This window comes from Acanthaster planci, linkage group LG13, assembly GCF_054643075.1.
Source record: "Acanthaster planci isolate LZ-2023a linkage group LG13, COTS_SCS, whole genome shotgun sequence".
Classification (NCBI taxonomy): Eukaryota; Metazoa; Echinodermata; class Asteroidea; order Valvatida; family Acanthasteridae; genus Acanthaster; species Acanthaster planci.
Window position 1 is genome coordinate 12,810,980 of NC_141789.1, and position 25,278 is coordinate 12,836,257.

General features: G+C 44.4%; 2 protein-coding genes across 4 annotated transcripts; one reads left to right on the plus strand and one right to left on the minus strand.

Annotated features, from left to right (window-relative positions):
• The first annotated feature begins 44 nt into the window (after positions 1-44).
• fnta (farnesyltransferase, CAAX box, alpha) lies at positions 45-5,295 on the plus strand. Its single transcript, XM_022242546.2, has 7 exons — positions 45-399; positions 1,546-1,660; positions 2,037-2,141; positions 2,324-2,596; positions 3,372-3,434; positions 3,791-3,962; positions 4,498-5,295. The coding sequence occupies exons 1-7, from the start codon at positions 231-233 to the stop codon at positions 4,615-4,617; spliced, it is 1,017 nt and encodes a 338-aa protein (XP_022098238.2). The 5' UTR covers positions 45-230; the 3' UTR covers positions 4,618-5,295.
• A 316-nt stretch (positions 5,296-5,611) lies between these two features.
• Positions 5,612-25,273, minus strand: LOC110983349 (uncharacterized). 3 transcript variants are annotated; one of them, XM_087144868.1, is made up of 16 exons: positions 25,197-25,273; positions 24,079-24,243; positions 23,235-23,312; positions 17,710-22,917; positions 17,104-17,358; positions 16,141-16,539; positions 15,433-15,675; positions 14,775-15,047; positions 14,090-14,333; positions 13,812-13,898; positions 12,919-13,186; positions 12,192-12,305; positions 11,935-12,024; positions 11,387-11,451; positions 9,848-10,164; positions 5,612-9,181 (listed from the first exon to the last, which is right to left on the minus strand). In XM_087144868.1, exons 2-16 carry the CDS (start codon positions 24,233-24,235, stop codon positions 8,934-8,936), a joined length of 8,046 nt encoding a protein of 2,681 aa, XP_087000994.1. In that variant the 5' UTR covers positions 24,236-24,243; positions 25,197-25,273; the 3' UTR covers positions 5,612-8,933. The 3 variants fall into 3 exon arrangements, with proteins under 3 accessions (XP_087000994.1, XP_022098232.2, XP_022098231.2); XM_022242540.2 differs by having other exon boundaries at positions 15,433-15,672; positions 23,235-23,315; XM_022242539.2 differs by having other exon boundaries at positions 23,235-23,315.
• Between the last annotated feature and the right edge of the window lie 5 nt (positions 25,274-25,278).

Below are 25,278 nucleotides of genomic sequence, written 5' to 3' on the forward strand. Positions count from 1 at the left end.
AATTATATTTTCGTTATCAAAGTGGCTTCCCAATTAGATCTGCAATCAGTTTCAAGCATTTACCGTAGTCAAATGAAAACAGGTACACTACGATGTGACATTATACGATAATTACCAGATGGAGCAGGAGATCCTCAGATCAGAGGTCTAAATTAAGAAAAGTGAAATCTGAGGCTGAATACTGAAATGAAGCCGTGATTTCAGAAAGAACTCAGCGCACGAAGCTGAAGATGCAGACTGCGAAGATGGCTGCTGCTGAAGTGGACTCGTACTGTTCTGATGCAGACAGCGACGTGCCGTTTGTTCTCTATCGCGACAGGCCAGACTGGAAGGACGTGGAAGCGTTGCCGCAAAACGACGGGCCGAATCCGGTGGTCCAAATATCCTATTCTGACAAGTGTGAGTTTATAGTGAACCAAATGGTGTCAATTTCCGCCGAAACCCGTGCCCAATTTCCGGACATTCGTGTTTGCCAATTTTTCTGCACCATCCAAATTAATTAGGCCATAGCCATGATAACCGGTGTCACGGATGTGAAGTTAGTTACTTATTCCTCGTTTGACGTTCGACATTCAGTGTTACAGAAGTTCAAGTAACTGATATTCAGCGTTGAGTAAGTAACCCTTGGATGGGACACACTAAACAAAAGTTGGGACCTACGCCGAGACATGCTAGAGCAGAAGAAAAAAGCAAAGATTATGTGCTCCAATAATATAATGTACAAGATGGTGAATGGCCTGGGCGGCTTTACTGTCACTTTGCCCCATTTCCTCATTGCCCCCCGTCCGTGCTCGAGTGTGTTACAACAAGCCTCTTCTAAAAATGGGCAAGAGAGGAGTTCCACAAATGACATGGAATTATACATGTATATGAAACTCGACAGTATTCACTAAATTAACCCCAACCCTCCTCAATCCTCCAACAGGTGAAGGATTGAGGAGGGTTAGGGTTAATGTCGACTGCGTTGTCCATGGTGAATTAATACATATGGTTGGACTAGCATAGGGTTTATTTCTCATCCTCTTGAAGTTTATTTCAAAGCAATACACAATTCTGCACATATCCTTCTGGTAATTGTCGATGCATCCAAACAGCTGTGCCCCGGTGATCAGATGAACCTCGGCGCACCACAGCAGGAATTTTTGTGGAAATGCGCTTGCTTCATATAGAGGAAAACAACCTAAAACCAGAAAATACCTGTACACACATAGACAAGAAACTAAGTTTTGTGAATTAACTTGTTAGGTCTTGCAACATCCTTTTTTAGATGCGTGAGGTCACGTACATGTACGGTCACTGCGGCATGAATAGACTGGTTGCCACACTCCATCATGCATCATCACACATTCTCTTGCATGGGTGCAGCGCGGCAGGAACCAGTGCTTTGCGCAGGTATTTTTACCACAGCTTGATGACATGCTGTCACTTTCTGATGCACTGTCACTTTCTGATGGTTGATAGACCACCGTAGGGAAATTTAGCTATGGATTTTGATTGCATGTTGGCACGGTTAACGGCTATTCCTCTTTCTCTGTCACATTACAGTCCGAGATGTCTATGATTATTTTCGTGCCGTCATCAGGAGCGACGAGCGCAGTGAGCGGGCTCTGCAACTGACGAAAGATGCCGCTGATCTGAACCCTGCCAATTATTCCGTCTGGTGAGAGTAAAACTGTGGAACACTCTTCAAAGCTGGAGGGAAAATAAGAAGCTATCTGTATCCATTCTTGGACCTGTGTAAAAGCGGACAACCGAAAGAAAGCCAAACAAAAAAATCAAGACCGACATCAGCTTATAGGGCAGTTATGTATTGAGAATATTTATTTGTAATTAACTCTTCAGTTATGGTGAAAGCCACAAGAAAAGTGCCAAATTATTTTATTTTCTTCTGTAAAGGTCAGTAGTTTTTGCCTACCATTGGCTGAACAAAATTTGACTGACCATCAGAACAAAGTCGGTAGAATAATTCTAATATTGATTTAAAAAATGTGCATAGCCATCAGTGCTGTACTTGGTTTAATGGTGCTCTGTGACAGGCACTACCGCCGTGTACTCCTTCAGTCTCTTAAGAAGGACCTCTGGGAGGAGATGGGATTCATCAAGCAGGTCATCGAGGAACATCCAAAGAACTACCAAGTCTGGTAAGAGTCATTCATCTCAGGATGGTTATTAGTTACAGTGACAAAAAGCAACAAAGAAATGTCTTGCCGAGGCTTGGGTCGCTTTGTAAACTTGCACTCTTGTTAAATTCGGCCCAAAGACTGACCTTTGGGTATAGGTGGTCCCGATTTGTTGGTTGGTCACTTTGTTTTGTTTTGTCCAGGCACCACAGGCGGGTCCTTGTGGAGTGGCTCAACGACCCCTCGGAGGAGCTGGCCTTCACCGCCTCCATCCTGCGCGCCGACGCCAAGAACTACCACGCCTGGTCCCACCGCCAGTGGGTGCTGGGCGCCTACGAGCTGTGGGGGGAGGAGCTGTTGTTCGTGGACCGGCTCTTGGAGGACGACCTGAGGAACAACTCGGCCTGGAACCAGCGGTACTTTGTCATCAGCAACACGGGTGGCTTCATGGGCGAGGTCTTGGCCAGAGAAGTCAAGTGAGTACATGTATAAGAGAATGTTGCAGTCGGATGCTTCAAAAGGTACCTGTAAGTCTTCAAAGTTACATCACAGGAGCCCCAGACCCAATAATGCATGAGCTATTTATGTGAACTGTACTGAAGGCATTCCTTCATTGTTGTTCATCCTCTGTATACGAGAGTGCTTTTCCACAACCAGTGAAAAAATATGTATGAAATACATATTAAGTACTATACTGCAAAACTCTTATTAAACTTGAGCAGAAAAACAATTATTAAATTGTCATTTTGCCCTTTTTGAATGCAGGAATTAGATAATTTAGAGGTATGACATGAAACACAGTTAATGGAGCTGCTCAGTATGGCTGTGCTTTCCTGATGATTTTCCAATTGTGTCGCCACCTGAACACCACCAAAACGCGTTGTTTGGTCAGCTTGGTGGCCGTATTACTGGAGTCAAATCGTGGAACATTGATGTATCAATTTGTGTTGCCATCAAAAATTGATGGCAGAAATATTTCTGTCCGTTTGTCACTGAAAGGGAAACGACTTCATCTTTACTTTCTTGCCAGAAAACTGTTCTTTGGTCTTAATCCAACTACACGTTTACATGCCACATGCTCATACATAAAACAGGTCTTTGAATGTTCAAGTAACAACAGAAATCTTCAACGAACTGGGAAATACTGCCAAAGTCACGATAACTTACTGGCCTCCTTGCTTTGACCATTTTCTGAAATACCACCTCATTCTTTAATACTTTTTATGAATTGTTTTTTTGTTTTTCTGACAGGTACACGCAAGACATGATCAACAAGGCTCCCAACAACGAAAGCGCATGGAATTACCTCCGAGGGTAGGTATTGGAATAAAAAATATTGGAGGAACAGAAGGAAATGCTGCAGTTGGTTGCAAACGTGACACTTTGTAGACATTCATGTCCAAGAGACAGTTTGTATGTGTACTGGGCATTACAATATGATTATTACATTGATAGTCTACAAGAGAATTGAATATTTACAAATACATTCCTCAATTACTGATTGGTCACAAGTCGATGATCAAAGTGAAGGCTCATTTACTCAGACATGCACGACCTCCTTTGTGCTTGTTAGAGACAAATAAAGAAGCTCTGAGATGCATTGTTACAAGATTTCAATCGACAAGTCTTGTATCCCGACTCGCTAGTGCCGTTGCCTTTGCCGTTCTCAGGGTGCTCGCGGATACCAGCATGAACGACTTCCCCGGGTTGTCCGACTATTGCCAGGGAATGTTTGACGGCAACATCCGGTCGCCGTACCTGCTGGGCTTCATCATCGAAATGCAGGAGGAGTTACTGGAAGAAGGAAAAGGAGACGAACAAGTCCTGCACAAGGCCACCGAGGTAATAGGATCACAAACAAGACTTTCGATTTTCTTTTGATTTTTAACTCCATGGGAAAGGCCCTTCGTTGGTGTGGCCACAATAATCGTCCATAACATTTCAGGGGCCTGTTTGTCCCTTTAAAAAGTGTATGGGAAATTTGAAAGGATTTATAGTTCCTGAAATGCATGTTTTCATACTTGGTGTATTTTTGTAAATTTTGATTGCCCGTGAAATGAAAGTAGAATGGATTATCCCCTTTTTTTGGAGAAGGGATTCCGTTGCACCAGAAACAAATTTTCAAAGGGGAATTTTACAGGTATTTTCATTGAAGTCTTCCTTTGATTTCCTTTCTCTCCTTGAAATTTTCCGAATTGAATTGATTCTTTCAGTGTGAAATATCAAAGTTAGAATCCACGAAATTTGAGAGCATGTAATAAAAACTGGCGACCAATTCTTCAAGCAATTTAGTTTAAGCCCTGCCACATGACCAGTTAAAATACAACTTAAAACCAACTTTTTTGGGGGGTATCTTGTCCGTTTTTCCTTCCTCCAGTTGTGTGAGATGTTGGCCGAGCAGTTTGACCCAATCAGGCGCGAGTACTGGAACTACGTCTCGAGATCGCTGCAACTGCGATTTGGCAAAAGTCGTCCAGGGGAACCCGAGACCCATTGATCTCCTCAATTCCCATCCCCCCCGACACGAGGAGCGATGTTTTTTCTTAGCCAGGGACTCGACAACTCACAGTGGACTTTCATGTACAGAGCTACGGGACAAATCTGGACTGCCCTCGGACCACGGCGGTGCTTTCCTGAAATGTTCAAATTGTCCTTCATGTCCCAGTGTGGAAAGTGTACGTGCCTCTATCATGTAGTTGTCCTTGCTCATGCTCAAAAAGTGTCATGTAAAAAGTAAGTGCATTGTATTTTCAAATTGTACACCTGCTTCAGATGAAGCGACGTGAACATGTACGTTGTTGCTTCTACACTTGCATATACACCTGTATTGTAAAACGAGGATGTTGTTAAGTGTTTCGGGCATTTCCTTTTCTGTTGCCGAAATTTGTGTGTGCTTCCCTGCCAAGCGTATTGTTCGGGAGAGAGAAATGACTTTTTCAGGGATTGACAACTGTGCACATGCCCAAGCACGGACCACAAGTTCATCTGATTTGGATTTGTGACATGCCCTGAGAAAGAAGCCGAGAGAGCCTTGGTACACGCAGGCCGGTCTGCATTTAGACTAGTCCAGTGTTGGCAAAGTCCGATGGGCTTGGTAAAAGTTTTGAGAGCTTCAGTTGGCCATGTATCTGCATGCAAATTAAAGTTGCTTTCCCGGCAATATCCAAGAACCAGATATATCACTCATTGCCTATATTTTCTCCCTCTGTCGTACATTGATCAGAGCATTGCTTTGGGACTTTTCATCTGCAGTGCTCAACACATCTATGTGTCTTGGTTTGTCCTTTTTTTTTTTTCCCAAGAAATTTCGAGGATATTTGTGGTAATCTGTGGATGATGTGACCTCTTGAGCCAAAATGTTGGTTGTCACAAAATTACACGGACAAAAGATGAAAACACGTAAATGTATTATCAAATTTATATTCACTACTCCAAAAGTTTCAATCTAAATACCTTTGTGAAGCTTTGACACAAAAAGACAATTTTGGAACGAGTTTGTTAACATGAACACTTTATTGCCATGCTGATCAGACTATTTGTACATGATACTTAATTTAGGGTTGCACTGACCAATCCGAATACAAAATTAAGTATGGAAATGCAAGGCATCTGTTAAGAAAATCCACAGGTATCTGATTGGTTGGTAAATCCAAACTATAATACGCCATTGGCCAGTTTCTCTATCTTAGTGAAATACTTGGGCCTAGTCACCTCATAAAGACAGTGGTTGTCGTTACAGTGGTTTCATTACAACAAGTGACAACTCTGTCATTTCATGTCTAGGTTCAAACTGCTAGAAAATAGGAAAGATGTGTTTGGGAAATGGCAATCCTCAAATTTTGAAGGGACCAAAAAAAAATTTTCTGTGTGTTGTTGCTCTACCGTAGAGGAAAGAAGGATTCCTGTCCACTTACAACCGGAGAAATACTGCTCTGTTGGAGACTTACTCTTGAAATGTATTTATAAAACAAAACAGGACATTTTTGTTCACAATTTTGGGTATTAAAAGCAAAAGAAGTGTGTCTTCATGAGTAGATACTCTGTCAATGTGGTTACTGTCGGTGAAAATGATAAGAAATTAAAGGTTTCACACTAAACATCGTTGGTCGATGCATCTATTTCTACAGTACAACGAACTACAGTGCAATATAAAATTAGAAAAAAGTCAAGTGGATTGTTTTTTTAAAGGCCTGTAATATCATTTGACTCCATCCAGAAATCTGGCAAGCAATGGTGACAAACCATTCTCGGTTTCCAAGACCGGCATGATAGAGAACACCCGTGGCATGTTGTCGTATTGATGGGGAAAAATCATAGGAACAGGTTTAGGAACTAGGACTGATGCCATGTTTTCATTTGGAACAAATAGGGTCATTACCACAGTTCAAATTTTAACACCAGACATTCCAGCTCCTGTACCAAAATCCCTTAATTCCCATGCACAACTCCCTAGAGTTATGTCTTGGATTAACTCTGAACAACCAGAAAAATGACACTCTGATGTGAAATACAGAGACATCATTTGAAATTTAGGCTGCATCCTAATCTCTTGTCTAGAGCTAGGTCTAGGTCTTCGCTCCATTAGAAATGTGTGGAGACGCGTAGACAATAGACTTAGCCGTAGCTCTGGAAGCCCGTTTCGGACACGGCCTTAGTCACACTGTTGCTAATTTTTTTTTTCTGGACAAAATGTAAGATCTTCCAGCCCCATCGTGTTTTGTCCTTTTCAACTTGTGGTTTGTCTCCCTAAAACTCGATCTCATCAAATCACGATTATATACACTTCATTCAAGATCCAAATCAGTCTTGAGGAAAAAATACACAACCAAGCTACGATGGCTAAGTACGATTACACTGGTCATTTTAAATAAGAACACTTCTAAGGCTACGGAAGCTGACCTATTTCCATTGACTAAAAGATAAGAAAATGAATATGAAAATAAAACTTTACTCTCTCTATACTGATCGTTAAACTCGACAACTGAAAACAGATAGCCTTGAATCTGGCAAGAAAATGAAAATGCACTGAAGTTATGATCATAAGTTTCAATTAACTCTCTAGCACCAATAAATATACTATAAAATATTATATGTTAAACTATAAGGAGCTTGGGCAGTGTATGAGACTATGGCGGAGGGACCAAACATTTCTTTCGTGTTTTGTACCCTGCGTTAAAGAGAGCTGTGCCGGCAAGGGGTCTCTGGGCTACACCTGAGTCAGGGTACCAAGGGTCCAATTACTTAACCATGCCAGCTGATATTTTGTGTATGCCTCGCAATGTATCATCCCTTTTCGAATCATCGAAAAAAGTACCATGAATTTGCCTATATGCTCTAGCAAGAAACCAAAAGCAAACCAAGAAATTTCTGATATGTAGAAAGACGACACTAACAAATAAAATCTGTTCTATCATTTTCAATATATCTGGAAACTAACAGGTTTAAAGGTCTGAAGGGAAGAGATGTGAGGATTCCTAGGATTATAAAATCTCTGAAATATGAACAGTTGTAAAAAGCAGGTGGACATTTAGCTTACTGAACTGGAGAAAAGTAAAAACGAAACCATTGAAAAATTAAACTGCTCAATGGAACAAAAAGTCAGTTTTAAAAACCTTCATCTTTTCTTTGGCCTTGGTAATGTTTAATGTTTGTTCTTAAATTAACAGTGAACACCGGAAATATAATTAACTTTGTTCCTGAATTTGGTATCCAAAATGGCACAAAAGGATAAAAGTGATTTTTGAAAATATGCAGAAGCTGAACAAGTTACAACTTTGATTTGAAAAGGTAAGATTCTACGAGGTAACACTGAAAGTGTAAAAAATACTCTCGTGCCAATTACTTTTTAATGCAAAATAGCCACCACGCGTCTGCTTCGTGAAATGTGCTGAAACTTACACTCCTGGAAAAAAATTTCACGAGGACAAAATCAATAGGAAAAAAAATCCATAGCAACTTTAGGCCATGGAAATGATGTGCTTTGATTTTTTTGGCACAGCACAGCCTACAATGTGACAAATTTCCATTCTCTTGGAAAATTTTTTTTAAAAAATGACCAAAAAGTAGGCCTCCAATTCCTTCCGGTCAAATCTTCAGAATGTGATGAACTTATGGTCCAATCGGTATCAGATATTTTTTCCTCACCAGTTTGTCAGCGTTTCCGATCTATCTTCTTGAGAAATGCGGAGCTATAAATGCACAACTTCTAAAGTGCAGACAAATTTTGCTTGGCTCAAAAAGAAAAACCACACCCAACTGGTCAACACTTTATAAAAATTACACACAAGTTTCTAATTGGGGCCCAATTGCATGGAACTGCCCGACTGAGAAATTCTGCTTCCGAAATTTATACCCTCAACATGAAAAACAACTGACAACCATACACCAGCGATACAAACCGTAGAACATTTTGGCGGGCAACATATGCTTACTTGGTCCGTTTGTAGCGCTCGGATTTGAAACCGGCCACAATTTTCAACTCAAATGGTGTTTTAATCAAACATATTTTCAACCCAGCAGTTCCACGATATTACCAATTATCCCTGTGAGCGCGAGTGGAACACTGACAGGTTGCGTCCGAATCCAGTATACCATAAGGTTGAATGTGTAAGCAGTACGTGAGATGGAGATGCAGTACATTATTCAAAGTTCCTCTAATCCAAGTGGAATAACCAATTCAATTTGCTTCTTATGTGCTACTTGTGGACTCATTGGGCAGCGCTGTTTTGCTCAAGGGAGGGACTGCATTTTTAAATGTAGAGCCATTTCTGATTATGAAAATATGGCAAACATTTAAGAACAGGACACGAAACCTCACACTGTCTTGACGCAAGGGGCGGCGTAACCGTCCTGCAAGTTGGGCTGCTGGTGCTTGGCCAGGAGCTGCTGAATGAGCAGTACGCTCTGGGTCAGCTCTCCCTGGCAGGGGAAGCGGTGGCGGTACAGGCAGTCCAGGATGCGACGCGCCTGGCCCCAGCGCTGGCCGTTACAGCACAGCAGGGCACAGCTGACGCCCAGACAGGACAGGGTCTGCTTCAAGGTGTTGGTGGCGGGATCGCTGACTGCAGTGGGGCGAGAACAAAAAGGGGGAACAACAGAGTGAGAAATTGAAGATAGGAAAGTGACAATCTCTTCTACGTGGCCGTGCAGGACAAGAACAGAGTGGAACAAACTGAGCACACTGCCAAACTAATCTGTTCTTGAACTTTGTTCAAAGTTTTGCATGAAAAAAAAATAGGTGCTGGAAAAATGTTACAAATGAAACAAGAATCCCCCAGGGTTATTCTTTAGGCCCAGTTCCATCTGCTTCTGCAGAAACAAGTCATGTACTGAAGACCTATGCTGCGATCAAGTCCATGCCGGGTCATTTAACGAGTCAACTCAGGCATGCGGATGAACTAAACACAAAGGAATGCTTCTGTCAAAGTTCATCTGAATTGCTTGCTATTGCAAGTGGGTGACATGTGAAATTAGCAATTATGAAGACTTGTAGGAACTCCCATGGACTTGCGATAGACTTATGAGGACTTGAGATAGATTTGAAGGATTTGTGAGGACTTATATGGTGTTATGATTAGACTTTGGCAGGAACTTGTGAGGACTTGTAATTGACTCGTGAGGAGTTGCAGAGGACTTTTGATAGACTTACAGGTTCTTATGGTATAACTGTGATATGGTCTCCACTGCAACACTGGCAGACAAACTCTCCAACCCCAATCGTCCCTTACCATTCTCTGCAAGGTACCTCCTGAACACGGCCACAAAGTTGCCAAACTTCTCGCCCAGCACCTCAGGGCCATCATTGGGACTGGCTCCAGCCCCTGGCCCCTGGAGCTTGGCCATCAGCTCCGCGACCACGGGCTGGCAGCCAGCCACCTCGGGCCGGTGCCGGCAGAGGTCCAGCAGCGTGTCCCGCGCCTCCCGCCACGAGGTGCACTGCTGGAGGGAGTAGGCCGCCTCAAAGATGGCGGCGGGGGACGCGCTGCCATCCGATTCCAGGCTGCCGGCCGATTCCAGGCTGCTGGCCTCCGCCCTCTCCTCGCTCCTGCTTAAGGGATAAGAGATAGTACTTAACTGTCTGTCTTGAAGAGTTGTAGTTGATTGTTTCACTCTCGAGTACTATCCCCTTATAAAAGCAAGTACATTCACAAATACAGTCAGTCAGTGGTGTAACCAGGAGGAGGGGGGGGTTAGGACGTGTCTTTTTTTTCAGAGTTGCAGTTGAGTACTTTTGTAGTACCTGATTATGTTCACTTGTTACTGATTAGTAGCATTACTATGAATGGGGCACAGGGCACATGTCCCCCCTGGAAGTTCGTGCCCATGAATGCCACCTTTTTTTTCCCTTTTGACACGTACACAGCCTATGTGCTCCCCTGGGTGCTCCCTTTCAAATATCACCCTATTTATGCCACTGCTGTCAGTGCATGACGTGGATGGACAATGACAGTGGAATGTGATAGTACGGTATGCAGAGCTTGCATCTTAAACCGAGAACAAAGTACTTGTGAAGATGTGTCATTTTAACTATAGCGCTTGTATGTGACTGAATACAGGAGAACAAGGACTTAGAACTTTCTTCCAAAAAGGAACAAAACGTGATAGAATTGGGCCTTTACTGTTCTCATGTACTCAGCCAAAGTATGTTGGTGCCTGCGTGATGCTTTGACGACTATAGTTAGTTGACCAACCCAGACCGGTATCCACACACACACCAGTGTATGCAAGGGTGACTGAGGATTTGTGACGACGTCCCGTTCTGACCAGTCAACCTGAGGGTGCTCAAACTCAACGTTAGTATGTCGGTTTGCCAAAAACGGCCGCCAGTTAAACCGTAATGGTGTACGAAAATGGTCACAATGATGTGCATTACTATTGGAACTGTTCACACAATAACACCACAAATCACCATCCTCCCATCACCATCCTAACCTCCATCACCATCATCCCATCCCTACGACAACCACCACCATTAAAATAATATAATCCATGCACTACAGTCCCCAAAATAGACATTCTTCACAATCACCTATCCTACTTGAGTATCTCATGGGCCTCCAGAACCTGTGAAAAGGACAGTACTCAATGTATTTTACAAAATCACAAGAATATGGATCACAAAAAGGGAAGATGTGAACATTAAACAACAGTGAGCACAACTTGCTCAGAGGCACTTTCTAAAACCTTGGCCTTTGTTTTAGCTTCCTTTTTTTTAAGAGCCCGCGGTCTCGCTCCAAGAAAGATAAACCTCGCAACCAAAATCTCACCCTTGGTCATGGCTGTGCCGGCCCCCTCTTTGATGCACATTCAATGCCATGCTGCATTCGTTCACCTGTGGTTTGAGGAAGGGAATTTATGGTGCATCATCTCCTGATCGTGTCCAGTTGGATTGGCAGAATCAGCATTTTCACCGGTCCCACTTTTCCCATGGTGGAATGTACAATATGAGTGAAATGTAAACGCTTCGTCAATCCAGTGGACCAATTTTAAAGGAAACTGCCATTACTGGGGAAGGAGGTCTTAAACTGTTCTTCAGAAAGTATTGCTAGGAGTATTCTCACCCCAGAAACTGCTTTACCCGTTATTTTTTTACTGAAATCAAAATCACAATTTCACTTGCAATTTTTAAGAAAACCAATTTTTCTGTTTATTTTTGATGGGGACCTTAACTGCAGTTTAGGATTTATTGCTGGGAACCTGACTAAATCCACGAAAATCTGAAACAAAGCATTCCCAATCTCTGAACTGAACATTTCCAAACAATAACAACAGGACCAGGAGGAAACTGATTTCAGGCAAGTAACGACAAACTCACCAACGCCAGTATATTTTGAGTGTCTTCGTGTTGCTCTGTTGCGGGCGTCCTCTGCGGATCGATGATGACTTTCCTGACTGACGGAGGACACTTCAAACAACCAAAAAAAGGCAGAGTTTTGCTCACTGTACATGACACACGAATCTGTCAAGCAATATTTTCTGTTTTACTCCTGTCAAACTAGGCTTTAGACAATCTGACTGCCTCAACAGTCTGCCCAAAAAAGGCAGGTAGAGCTCGAACCGTTCTAGCCGTACCTGGGGCTGCGGTGTGCCACTCTGGGGCCTGGGCCTATCGTGTATGTAGGGACAAGCTCTACGCAAGCAGCGACCGTTTCGCACAAAGTCGTAACAGTAGCCTTTGGGTATCGCCTGACATAATTGGGGAGAGAAAAAACAAACAAACAAACACACGTAGGTATGGCAGCTGAACAGGCACACCAAGTCGTTGTTCCAGTCTATCTAGCAGAGCCAGATTCTCAAAAAAGCCTATACTTCTAATTGGAATGGCAGGAATTAAGAAAAAATTGCAACAAAACAAACTAGGATGTGGGTCATTCCAGAGATTAGGGGTCCAAAAGTGTGACATTTTTGACCTTTGTTATTTGACATGGAAATATCACTGGAATTGTTTTACTGTTGTTCACGATTACTATTTGTTTGGCGGGTAATTTCCATTAAGTCATCACTCTTGGGAATTAGAAAATGTGTTCTGAACTTATAAAATCATATGTTGGATGTGACGGAGACACAAAAAAACACAGACCCCTAATTTCTGTAATTACCCATATTCCAAACTACACACGACTCTCTGCAGTGTTTTCCAACTCGCAATATGGCCTAGGCAAGTGAAAAAAGGAATCAGTTGATTGATCCAATGACAAAGTACATTGCTATCAATGAGGGAGAGAGTAGTGGACTTTCTTCGGAGGCATGCTCACTGGGACATTTTAAAATGCTGTTTTTACTTTTTATTTTTAAGTACCTGATTTCTTAAAGGAGGATGCGGTCGACTGTCTGCTGACCCCTGGAGGTGGGCTGGTGCCGTCCAGCTCCTGCCAGGAGCTGTCGGCACTGGCGCGGACTGGTTGTCCCTGCGGATCAACCTCGTCCGCAGGTCATTAGTGGGACAGTCCCCGCCGGCGAGGCTCCTGCTGACTGGCTGGTACTGCGCCACCTCGGACCAGTCCACTGTCTGCAGGGGTGGGTGCTTTCGGGGGGTCCCGAGTACACTTTGTGGCTGGCCGTCTTTTCTAATGGAGTGACAAATCCAAAAAAGTTAATCCCTACACTGACTGCCCCTCACTGTTTTCTTTTTCAAGCTGAACTCCATTTCTCACACCACACTTGCTAACGAATTATACTGCGCAGGTCTCCCAGAAGTAGTGGATTTTCTTCCTAACAGACTTTCCAAGAGAACTGCACTGCGGTTAAGTGAGGCTAAAAATTCAAATTTGGGTTTCCAACTGATTTTTCTTGACTTCTAATTGCCTGCGAGCCGACAAACTTTAAACCGAGTGAGGTTCTGCTTAACTTCGATTGCTTTGCATGTTGTGTCACCCACTCCTATGGGGCAGCGTGGACATCCGGGAGTTTCACGAAAACACGGATAGCAGCCACACCGCGCCAGTGAAAACAACTGCAGCGAGCACGCGTACGTACAGATCAAAGAAAAGATTGTATAACCCGATCCTTAGACTGGCCGATGCGTGCGTACGTCACCAAGGTCGCTGTTTTCACCGGCGCAGTACCTGTCATTTTGCGAGAGTCCCGGATGTCCGATTTGCCCCATATTGGACTCAAACTGGCAAACTGGAGGTACATTTGATAGTAACAATAATTTTAGGTATTACTTCAAAAAATTGTATTTCCACCAACCCAAGTTGATTATTGGTACCACTGGTTCCCTGTGGTTGGTTCCCCCTTTGGAATGGAGATCCTGGCTTCCTTCGCTTGTCTGTTTCACTGGGCAAACATTTAAACAAGAAAAATCCTGTATAAATCCAACAGGCAGTTTTTGTAACATCAGTTTGTGCCGAGTTATTACTCACTGTGACTCAAGTGAACCAAATTTCGAGTCTCTGAAAATAGGTGTACGAGTTCAAAAAGTCACAAGTTGTACAACTCTGTCCCCCTTTTGAGTTTTCCCGAGTTACCCCATCTTGCGGTCACTCTCCATCAGCTCGTCCCCAAAGTCGCTGAGGAAGCTCTCCGTGTCGCAAACCAGGGAGATGCAGTCCTCCTCTGGGAAGTCGCCAAAATTCGCCCCCAGTGGGGGCAGGGGCAGGGACAGGGACAGGTCATCGCTGAAATGGCTGGGGGCGGTGTGTGAGACCTCGTCGCTGCTCAAATGTGGGGCTGTAAGGAGGACGGCAGGACTTGGACAGACATTTGACACACCTAGGAGCAGAGCAGTTTATTCTGAACTTGAAGAAAACCAGTTTGGGTACTAGTTTACTTGACACTCTTTTGCTCAGGCCTTTTTTCCGGAAATAATCCTCTTTAATCTCCCACTCTGCAGGAAATCAATGGCACAATCTTAGGACTTCAGTACGCAAGGCAGTCAAATAGCCATAACAATTCCCTGAAAGTAGGAACTGTTAAAACGCGTATGGTACTCTGGCCCAGCTCGGCAAAAGCTTGTTGAAATTTTAAAATGTTGCCATGTAACCTTGCAAAAGGTATGATTGAACAAGCGACTTTTTAATGGGTGTCGAGATCTGTCTCCCATATATGTGTAGAATTCATGCATGGCCCCCATCATAAAAGCCCATGCATTACGTCAGAAACTTTTTTGAAATATCAACACTTGAAATAAAGAGAATATTGAAAATGTCTTACCATTCTGTGACATCTCTGAAGAGTCCACTGTCTTCTGCCCTTCAGGGACGTTCGGGTTTTCGCAACGATTCTCTGGACTATTGCGTCCTCGCACTAATGCCACGGGCGGCACGTCCCGAGGAGCCGTGACGCATAATGACGTCTCCGCCATCGTCGCCAACAGTGCACTGAGGACCGGGGAGGACGAGAGGACCGGGGGAGGCTGGGTGGGGCCAGCCACACTGCATGGGACACTGTGACTGACGGGGCTTGTCACCGTGGGCACTGTAGTATCTGCAAAAAAAAAAAAATTACGGGTAAATTTAACTTTCGGGGGTGCCGTAAGATCCAGTGGCTGTCAGGGCAGGTTTTCAGATGAACTGACTCAGTGGACATCACAAGAGATGGTAGACTGACCTTCAAAGTAATTTCTACACTGCCAATGTCTATGAGCTAGGCGATTCACCACAATTGTATTATTGTCTTTGTCAGCCTACTCTTGGAATTCTGGCGATACAATAGTCCACCAACAAGCACATCTTTACCATTCATACTGCTCAAGATATTCCTAGCATGGTGGAGGATTTCAAGGCGTGCACGATAATCTGGGTCATCCTAGGTGCAAGAAGATGAACTGCACATCTGTTGTCATGCCGCAACTACTTTTCCGATTACTCGCCTGTGATCTGTTCGGAGTCTGTTTCTCCGGGACTGGACTCTTCTGCGGTCCCTCCAACATCACTGTGCTCAGTGGTGCGGTCTCCGGTCAAGGCAAGTTCCCTGCAACTCTCGACAGCCTGTTGTTGAGCATTTTCCTGATGCTGTTGGTTCACGGCAGCTTCTCCGTGGACTTCTGTCTCCAAGGTTTCTTGCCGAGTCGGCGTCACTGCCTCCCCTGAGCTGTCACTGTTTGCAGCCTCTTCTGAGGTCAAAGTTTCCATGAGCAGATTGATTAGGGGGTTCACCGGTTCGAAGCACTAGCGTTCCTAAAAACTGGGGATCTGACTCGAACACCAAGATCGAATCTTTCACTGACTTTAATAGCAGGCTGCTTGAACATGTGAGGTCATAATTAACGGGCCAGAAACAGTTTTCGTGTGATTGCATATCGATTTTTAAATTGAACAAAAAAACGTCCAAAAAACTTAGTTTGTGAGGATCTGCAATCGTAAAGTGTCACCAAACTTTCACATGCAATGAGTGCCCCTGTCCTACATAGTTTGCATACTTTGTTTGCTCGGCTACTATTGATTGCCCCGTGCATCAAAGTGCATCAGACTTTTTCACCTGATACACTGTGCTAGCTGCGTCTGGCTGGGTTAGGGTTAAGGATGGGGGAGTTAATTGTAACCTTCATTGTGTGATCCCTCCCACCGCTCTGCTCTACCTGGACAACACGGACTTCTGACTTCCTCACTCGCGGAACATCCGTCAGTGGTATCCGACAATCGGACCAATTCAGGCGACAGCAAGTCGGCACTCAGTTGGCTAGCCAACTCCTGGAGGGGTACAGCCAGCTGCTGCGACTCGGACATCCTGCTGAGGAAGATCTGCATTGGAGGCAGGGTGTGGGAGTAGGCCAGAGCGACCTCGGGCCTGGCTTCAGACTGCCGATAGGCACTGGTCAGGGAGACTAGGGGGACGTCATCGGTGCTGTGTGGGCGGGTAAGCGCAGTGACGACCACTTTCATCGGCGGGGAGGAGAGGCAGAGTTCTGAGCAATCCTCAGATGTTGTATCAGTGCTACCAGGGCCCATTGACTCGTACTCGCTGCTTATAATTTGAACTGAAACAAAAGAAAGAATAATCACCTTACACAACATGCTATGGAGGTAAAATTTGTGTCTCGATTTTAAGTCTTATCTCAAAGCGAAAATCTAGCCAACAGTCTCTTTAGAAAAAATGGCTGAAATGTTTTATAAACTTATATCTTTGTATTATTGGAACTGTTAATAGAAGAAGAACATTTGCGCTTTTTTAAATATGCAGTGCACACATACGGGCGATTTTCTTTTGTCCACGGTGCTAATCCATGGGAGCGCTATGCCCAAAACAGTGGTACACTGTTTCAAAACAGTGATGGATTAGCTTCGAAAAATGCAAACTGAAAAATGATCACAATTGCCAGCAGCAGGTCTTTTTTTTCCCGAGTACAGTCTTTCGTTACACAGACCAGCTCTTTTGTCCCATTTCGGGCACCCCGGCTCTGCGTATAAACCTAAGGTGCCCGAAATGGGGCTCTCTGGCAGCAAGTGGTTAAAGTCCTTGTTTAAGTGCCAGAAATCTTAAAATTCAATAAAAAAACATTTGGTGCCTTCAGACAGCTTTTGTAAAACAAACATAACTCAACCTTGGTTGTCCAACTCATAATCAAACAATGTGTCTTCTCCAACATAAAGCTGGGAGGATTTTCGGCCACAGGTCACACTTTCAGACTCAGAAGGAACCCTCTCAAGCTCCTGGGAGTACAAGTCGTTGCAGGGCACAACTCCTTCCTGCGTTCCACTGCCAACTTCTGAGCACGTGCAGTTGGTAGTCGGAGGAGGAAACTCCGTTGAGGTGACCTCCACGGTGTGAGCAACCTCTGGTGCCTCAATGATCTCTCCTTGGATCATGAGGGTAAGAGTAACAAAGTAAACCACAAATTGTTACCAGAATCAAAAACTGAGTTTACAAAAGGTAAAATCACAAGCTACTGAGACATGCGGACATGCTTTTCTGGTAGAATTTCACTGACTGTTAACTTTATTCACTACGTGCCATTCATTGGGTTGGAACCACGCGGGTTGCAGAGAAGGTGTCCCAATGGAAAAATCCTGTTCTCCATTTCCACAAAGGGCCAAATAGGTGGTAGGGGTGGGGTTTCCTTTCTTGAAATGGCAGCGCTGAGCTATAATATCTGCAGAGAGCTTTCAAATTGCCTTTTTGGAATGCTGCGACTTCACAGATTCTGTACCTGAGCAATCAAGATATTCAGCAACACTGTCGTTCCTCACAGGTTCTGCCTGTCTTTCAGAGTTAACCAAGGGGAGAGTTGATCTGGAGTCCTGTCCTGAAACTTGGAGTCCTCCAGAAGATGAGGACTGAGGATGGGCAGCTGCCGAGGGAAGTTCATCAGCGAGGGTATCACTGACAGGAGGGACAAGCTGAGATGGCCTCTTAAATCCCTGCAGGCTCTGGGTCCCTGCCACCTTCTTCTGACCGCTGGTGGTCAGCTGCGCCTCCTTGACCTTGGTTGTTGTCTTGCTGGGACGCTCCCTTGCTCCCCTTCGCTCACAAGCCTTTTTCAGACTGATGCAATCCAGTGGAATTGAGATGTTGAAACTAAGTTTGGGCAGGAGGACTTGGGGTTGGTTGGCCAAAATCTTAGCGAAAGGGACTCTTGTGGCCTCTGGAACCAACTGGTGGTCATTTGTCCCTTCTAGTCCTTGACTGATGCTTTTGACATGGGTGAAATATTGAGCTGACTCTGGAGTTGCATCAAGAGTTTGAACCCCTTTGGTCTTGGAGAGAAGTTGGTCACCAGCTGTCTCTTCTGGTTCCAGATTGATGCCAACATCTTGGACCAAATTCTGATCTGACTGTTGAGTTGTATCAAGGTAACAGGCTCTGCTAGTCTTGGAGAGAGCCTCATGAGTGCCTGCCCCTTTCACTTCCTGATGACTGACTCTAATATCTCTGGCATTTTCATCTGATTCTGGAGTTATATCCAGGTAGGGACTTTTGCCGGTCTTAGTAACGGGCAGGCCTGCATCTACCCCTTCCGTCTCCTGACTGTTCATTACGTCTTGAAAAATGTTCCGATCTGCTTTTGGGGCTGCATTAGGACCAGGAGCCCTGCCAGTTTCAGGATGGGGCAGGTCGGAATTTGCTCTTTGCGGATTTTGATCCTCTCTAGCATCTTCAACATTAACATTCAAGCCTGATATTGGAAATGTTCCAAGGTAAGGAACTCTGATGGTCTCAGGAATAGGCTGGTCAGCATTTACTTGATGCCCTTCCTGATTGACTGCTGCATCTTGGACAATATTCTGATCCGATCCGGGAGTAGCATCAACCATCTCAGTAGAGGCTGTTTTAGAAAAACTGTATGGCAGTTTATCTGCAAGCACATTTTGTTTTTGTTTAGGGCTGGTGATTTTAATTTGCAAGATTTGTTTCTGCTTCTTAAAGGATGAGCTAGCAGATTTTGGTCTGTGATCCACCAAGACTTCACATTCATCCTGCTTCCTCCTCTGCCTTTTCTTTGGCCCTCTGACTGGACTATATGACTTTTTCTTCAAAGCTGTCCTCTTAGCTCTGCTTTTTTTGACATTATCACCTGCAAGATCTGGCAGCTCAGGAACGTTTCTCTTGGTACCTTGCCTCTCTTGTGCAGCCCAAGCAGATGGATTCTTTTGTGGTTTGATCTTGTCTCCAGCAACTGCTTTATATAAGACTTGTGCCACTTCTGCCATCGTGTTTGATGAAGGTTGAACAGAGTGCACAGACTGCAACTTTGATTTCCGGCCCCTATTCTTAAGCACCAAAGTTCCAGTAGTAGATTTACTGCGTGTTGTTACACCCCCTGATGATTTTCTAGGAGGTGCTGTCACCAAGGTATCGTCCCTTTGGTCACTACTATTAATAGCACAATCATCCTTCTGCCCCTTTGACTTCTTGGCACCTTCAAAATCCGGTGACTCAGGCACCTCTCTCGAGGTACTTTGCCCTTCCTCTGCAGCCCGAACAGATAGACACTCTCGTGGCTTGATTTTGTCTCCAGCAACTACTTTGTGTAAGATTGGTAAAACTTCTGCCACCATGTTTGATGAACGCTGTAACAAGTTCACAGGCTGTATCTTTGGTTTCCTTCCCCTTTTTTTAAGCACCAAAGTTCCAGTAGTAGAATTACTGCGAGTCGTAACACCTTCTGATGTATTGCCAGGAGATGGTTTCAGTAAGGGATTACATGTATCCCTTCGATCATAGTTATTACTGGCACAATTATCCCTTCGTCCCTTTGGCTTCTTGGCACCTTCAAAACCTGTTGTCTCAAGAACATTTCTCTCAGTGTCCTGCCTCTCTTGCGCAACCCGAGTGGATGTATTTTCTTTTGGCTCGATCTTGTCTGAAGTAACTGCTACATGTAAGACTGGTGCCTTTTCTGCCACTGTGTTTGATGAAGGTTGTGCAGGGTTTACAGACTGCAGCTTTGCTTTTGGGCCCCTTTTCTTATGCATCACAGTTCCAGGATCAGAAAAATTACTGCGAGTTGTTACACCTCCTGATGCACTCTTAGGACTGGCAGGTGGCAAGGTATTATCCCCTTCGTGATTCTTATTACTGACACCGTCATTCTTGTTTCTTTTTGGCCTCTTGACCTTCCTCAGAATGTCATCTTCTGCTTTCCGAGCCCTCTTCCTGCTGTTTTGAGATTGCCTGGAATTGTCTGAGACCTCCTGGGGTTGACCACATTGCTCAACAGAGCCCTGCAGCTTCTTTCCTTCCGACACTGAGACATCATCCCGTGCCCTGCTTCTCTTCAGTCTCCTCCCTGGCTCTTTTTGAGATGGATCCTCCTTTCCTTTGCAATCCTTGGCCTTCCTTCTAGGCCTGTCATGTCTCTCATTTCCCGTTCGACTAAGGCCAAGCTCTGCACCAGGCCCCATTTCTTTTGCTTGGCCTAACTTGCGAATTACTTCACCTCCTTCCCGGGGCTTCCGACAAAATCTGCCCCTCTTTCTATGGGGTCCCTCAGTGACTGCAACCTGTCTCTGCGGCCTTGTCTGGGGGACTTCAGGAATGTCTGGGGTGGAAGCATCCTTACTGGTCAATTTGTTCTTAACCTTGGCATGCCGTTCAACCTTCCCACTCCTAGCCTGTCTTTGCCCAGCACTTTCCTGCCTGGTCTTTCTCAACCCATCTCTCTTACCTCTAACTTTCAGAAACGTAACCCCGCCTGCCGTGCTCTCTTCGCATTTTCTTTTCCTTGTTTGAGGCCTGCTTTTAGTTTCCGACTTGTTCGAGACAACTGGATGAGAAAACTCTGTGGGAAGGTAAGACATTTCATCCTGGAGAGCTCTTGGTGCATTAACTAATTCCTTCAGTTCTGGTAGACACACATCCTTTTTTCTCTTAACAGCTGCTTTGTCTGCTTCCTCCACTTGAGCACAAACAGGTTTATTTGCGGTAGTGGAAGTATCAGAAGTCTCCTCGCTGTCAGTGAGGACATCTGTCCCACTGCATTCATCAACCATCTGCCCGATGGAAGGGCTAGTCCTCGGGCTCTGATTATCAGTATCTTTCTTCCTGTACGAATCCTGACTCAAATCGAGAGAGCTGGCCTTGACTTCTTTGGTGCTTTTATCCAGGCAGCCATTATCCTCTCCACCTTTTGGACTTTCATCCCCTTGACAACCTTTGCCCCGAATGTCCTGCTCCTCCTCTCTGTCTGTGCCTTCTGAGCTACTTGTGTCCCCGGCAGACACACCCTCATAAGAACCCTCATCAAGAGCTTCCTCAGATATTTCACTTTTGCCCTTACCCTCTTCCATGCTGGTGTCTACTGAGCTCTCCTCTACTGATTGGTAACCTTCCCCTCTTTTGTCAGTTGCATTGACCTCCATGTTTTCCTCACCCTCCACCTGGAAACTCTTGGAAACACAGGCATCCACTCGGCCATTCTCCCACAAAGTTGAGCCCTTGTCATTCCACATTCCCTGTCCACTCAAGGAACTCTCCTCAACTGGGACGAGTTTAAGCTCTTCCTCCTCCTGATGAATGTCACTGATGTCTTTATCAACACCTCTGGTGGATTGTGTAAGGCAGATGTCATCTTCAGCACAGTCCGTATCTTCAGTGTTTTCCTGCGGGTGATCCTTGTCATCTCCCGTATCAAAGAGGAGGTCACCTTGTTGCACAGTCTTTCTGTCATAATGTTTGTCTCCCTTGACGACATCAAGGATCACTTTCCATACTTGGGCAGTTCTACAATCCTGTGTCTCTTTGCCGATTACTGGATCAGTGTCTTCAGGACAGAAATCATCTGGTGGGACGTAAACCTTAACGTTTTTCTCCTTCTCCTCATGGTAGCTCTCATCACCTCCAATGTTCTCTCTTCCAAGGTCCTCTTGGGGGTCACTTTGCTTGAGGGCATTACCGTTGTTGCTTCCCTGATCACTGCAGATGATCCTCTCATCTGACTGGTCGATTTGACACTCCTCATACTGTAAACTACCACTGGTCACTTCACAGACATCACCACTGGCTTCTTCAGGACACAGCACATCCAGAGACGAGGCAAGATCTTCCATGTCTTGATTGTCTCCCTTCTTGCATTTCTCAAAATCTCCAGCATCCTCCTCAAGGTTGCTTTGTTCCACTGTCTCCCCGTCTCCTTTCACATTTCTTGCTTCATCATGAATTTCATATTCTTCTTGTTGAGGGCTACATACAGTCTCCCCATCAACACCACTGTCAAGTTCTCCAAGATGTGACTCATCTTGAGAAGATACAACATCCCCATTGTCCCCATCATTCTCCTCGCAGCTGCTCTGGTTATCTGCAACATCTGCTTGCAGACCATCTTGCATCTCAGCTTCTTCTTTGTTGTCACTCTCTTGTCCACTTCGGGTACTTTCCCCAACTCCCTCTGGAAACCTTTCATCCTGCTCTCCATCAGCACTCCTGTTGGACTCTTCTGGCCAAAAATCACCCAGAGAGAATTTGAGAAGTTCAATCTCTTCCTCACCCTCTTCAAGGCAGCTCTGGTCCTCCCCAACATTGACCCGAGGGTCATCGAGTTGAACAACTTTGTCACTACCCCTGTCTTCCCATTCCTCAGGAATGATGTCCCCCTCCACTGGGTCGATTTTGTTTCCATCCTCTTCCTCCAGAGAGCTCGTACTCGTCTCCTCACTGAGGTCACCTTCCCGTTCTTCAGGGCACAGCTCGTCTGACGAGAACTCAGCCTCTGCATTGTCTTCTTCAGAGTGGTCAGACTCGGCCATATCCATGGCAACCACATCTTCTCCATCATCTTCATCATCGTTCCTCTCCTCACCGTGGAAATTAAACTGGCTCCATCTGACTCGGCTGATTGGATTCTTCTCTTGGTGATGGGCCATTTGGAGATTTCTGGTCATTTCCTGGAAGCTGTGACTCGCAGGAGCCAATGACATTGCTGGAAAAACCAGAAACAGGAATTCAGTCTAGGCATAATTATAATCTTGAGTCTGATAAACATCATTTTTATCTCCATCAGTTTTTTTTTTACAAATTTTGACAGCTCTAAAGTGAAATATTATGAGATATCAATTCCAAACAAATTTTGACAGCTGAAATATTATATCAATTCCAAGTATTGGAAAGAATCAATACTCGGAAAAGTCACAATCCTCATAATCAATATTGAATTGGGATGTGAAAAACATCACTGAAGGCTGTGGTCAATGTGCATTACAAATGAGGTGAGAGAAATTTCATAATGCTGTTACAAACCCTGTTCTCTGCATTTCTTAGCCTCCCTCTCTCGCAATATTTCATCCAAAGTTTTCACGTGCACAGAATTTAAATCCACTTCTGAAAAAAAAGGAAAATTACAAATTTTCAAACCCAGGGAAGTAAGTAAATGGAATCTACAAGAAAATGAGCAAATGAAATTCATTTTCCCCCACAAACTCTCTCAGGGTCATCAGCCTCAACATAAAATCTGATCAAACATGACATTCAAAAGGAAAGATACTTCCGAAAATCACAAATGAAGACGTTCCCCACAACCTCCATTAGCTCTTAAACTATTCATGAAATAAATAGAAGCAGCAGTGCTAAATTTCTTTTCTATTTAAATGAGAAACTGACCTCTATTCAAGAATGTACATTTCAGTCCATGGATGGTTACTATGAAAATCCTAACTGTGAAAGCATCCAATATCAGAGGCATATCCAGGAGGAGGGCTCCCTGGAAACATGTTTTCATTTTTTTTTTACATAAAAGGAAGCGAGGGTACCAGTATTTCAGAAATGGTAGTACCCTTTTGGGAGGGGGGTGAAATTTTTCAATGGATTAAAAAATTTGGACAGTTGGTTTAAAAAAAAATAAAAACAACATGGGATTGGAGGATTCCAACTTTCCCCCATGGGTGCGAGACTGTCCAACACTGTGCTGTGTTCTCCAGGATACTTCGGACAGCAACAAGATCATTCCGAATTTCAAGGAGATTTAAAACTGCCTGTTAAGTTCTTTCTACTGTTCAGCTTCGGAATAAAGTAATGTAGGCATTTGATTCTATCTAGAAAGGATGCAGCCTTCAGATTTGGTGGGACTGAAGCAATGTATGCCAACCTGGCAGGACTCCGAAAGATCGGGGCCAATGTCGCTGCCATCGGGAGTTCCGCCGGGGCCAGACCGGGTCTCTGAGATTAGCCCACCACTTCCCTTGTCGGGGAGTCTTGGGCACTGACGAAGAGCCCTGCATTCGGGACCACCAGTCCCACTCCATCTTCAAGTCTGTTGGAATGAAGAGGTCTGGAATATCAGACGGCATTTAGGCATAATTCCCTTACTTAACATGTCAACAGCAGCAAAAAGGCAATTTTCACTTCATCAAAGCTTTGGGAGAAACCAAAGGGGCAAGCCTTTTTGAGAGTGGGATTTTTGGTCAGCATTCTGGGGAGGTGGATGACATTTTGAGGAAAAAGTCCATATGCAAACTACCAAATGTGAAAATCTGATGAAACAAAAAAAAACTCTTTCTTTGAAAACACTTAGACTTTTTCCCGTCATTGCCTGAAGACTTTCTGCACAAGGTTTACTGGGTGGCAAATATGGAACTGTTTTTTTCGGTGGGGGGAGGCAGACCCACCCAAAATGCATCTTTTTCCCTTAACCGCACTCAAAGTGCATCTTTGAAAGAGTGCAGCTGTGTACAAAACATCTGGAAGATTCCAAAATTTCTTCAATCCTAGAAACAACTGGGTTATTTTGGACCATCTTAAACTTAAAGCTGGGGAAGAGAGGAATTCTAACCCCCCCCTCATGTCCAACCATTTTAGAAACGTCAAGTGAGGCTTAGCATGTACCTAAACATGCTAAAGACACTTTTACTTAGGTTTACTAGGCCTATTATAAGTACAAGAGTGAAGTTTCCATTCCGTATTACCGATAGGACATATAAGGTTTTGATGTTATGGTAATTTTAAATTCATGACCTCAAATGTGTCCCGAGCGTTCACTGATGGGCGCACGAAGTTACATAAGGTACATACATGTACACTGTACATGTAAAACATGCTCGGCCCTACTAACTTGCAGCAGATAAACTTCTTCCAAGTTGTTTTCACGACAAATGTGGTGAGTTACATATTCCAATTTTCAATTCCATTTTGACAAGTCAATAATTAGGTCTTGCAAACAGCCCAATCAAGCTACTGCGATAAGGTCATGGATAAACAGAAACTCACCGCAAATTTGATAACCTCGTGTAGCTGAAAATTGTCTTGAATCTTGTCCCTAATTGTTGTCTAGCGCCCTCTAGTTGCTGCG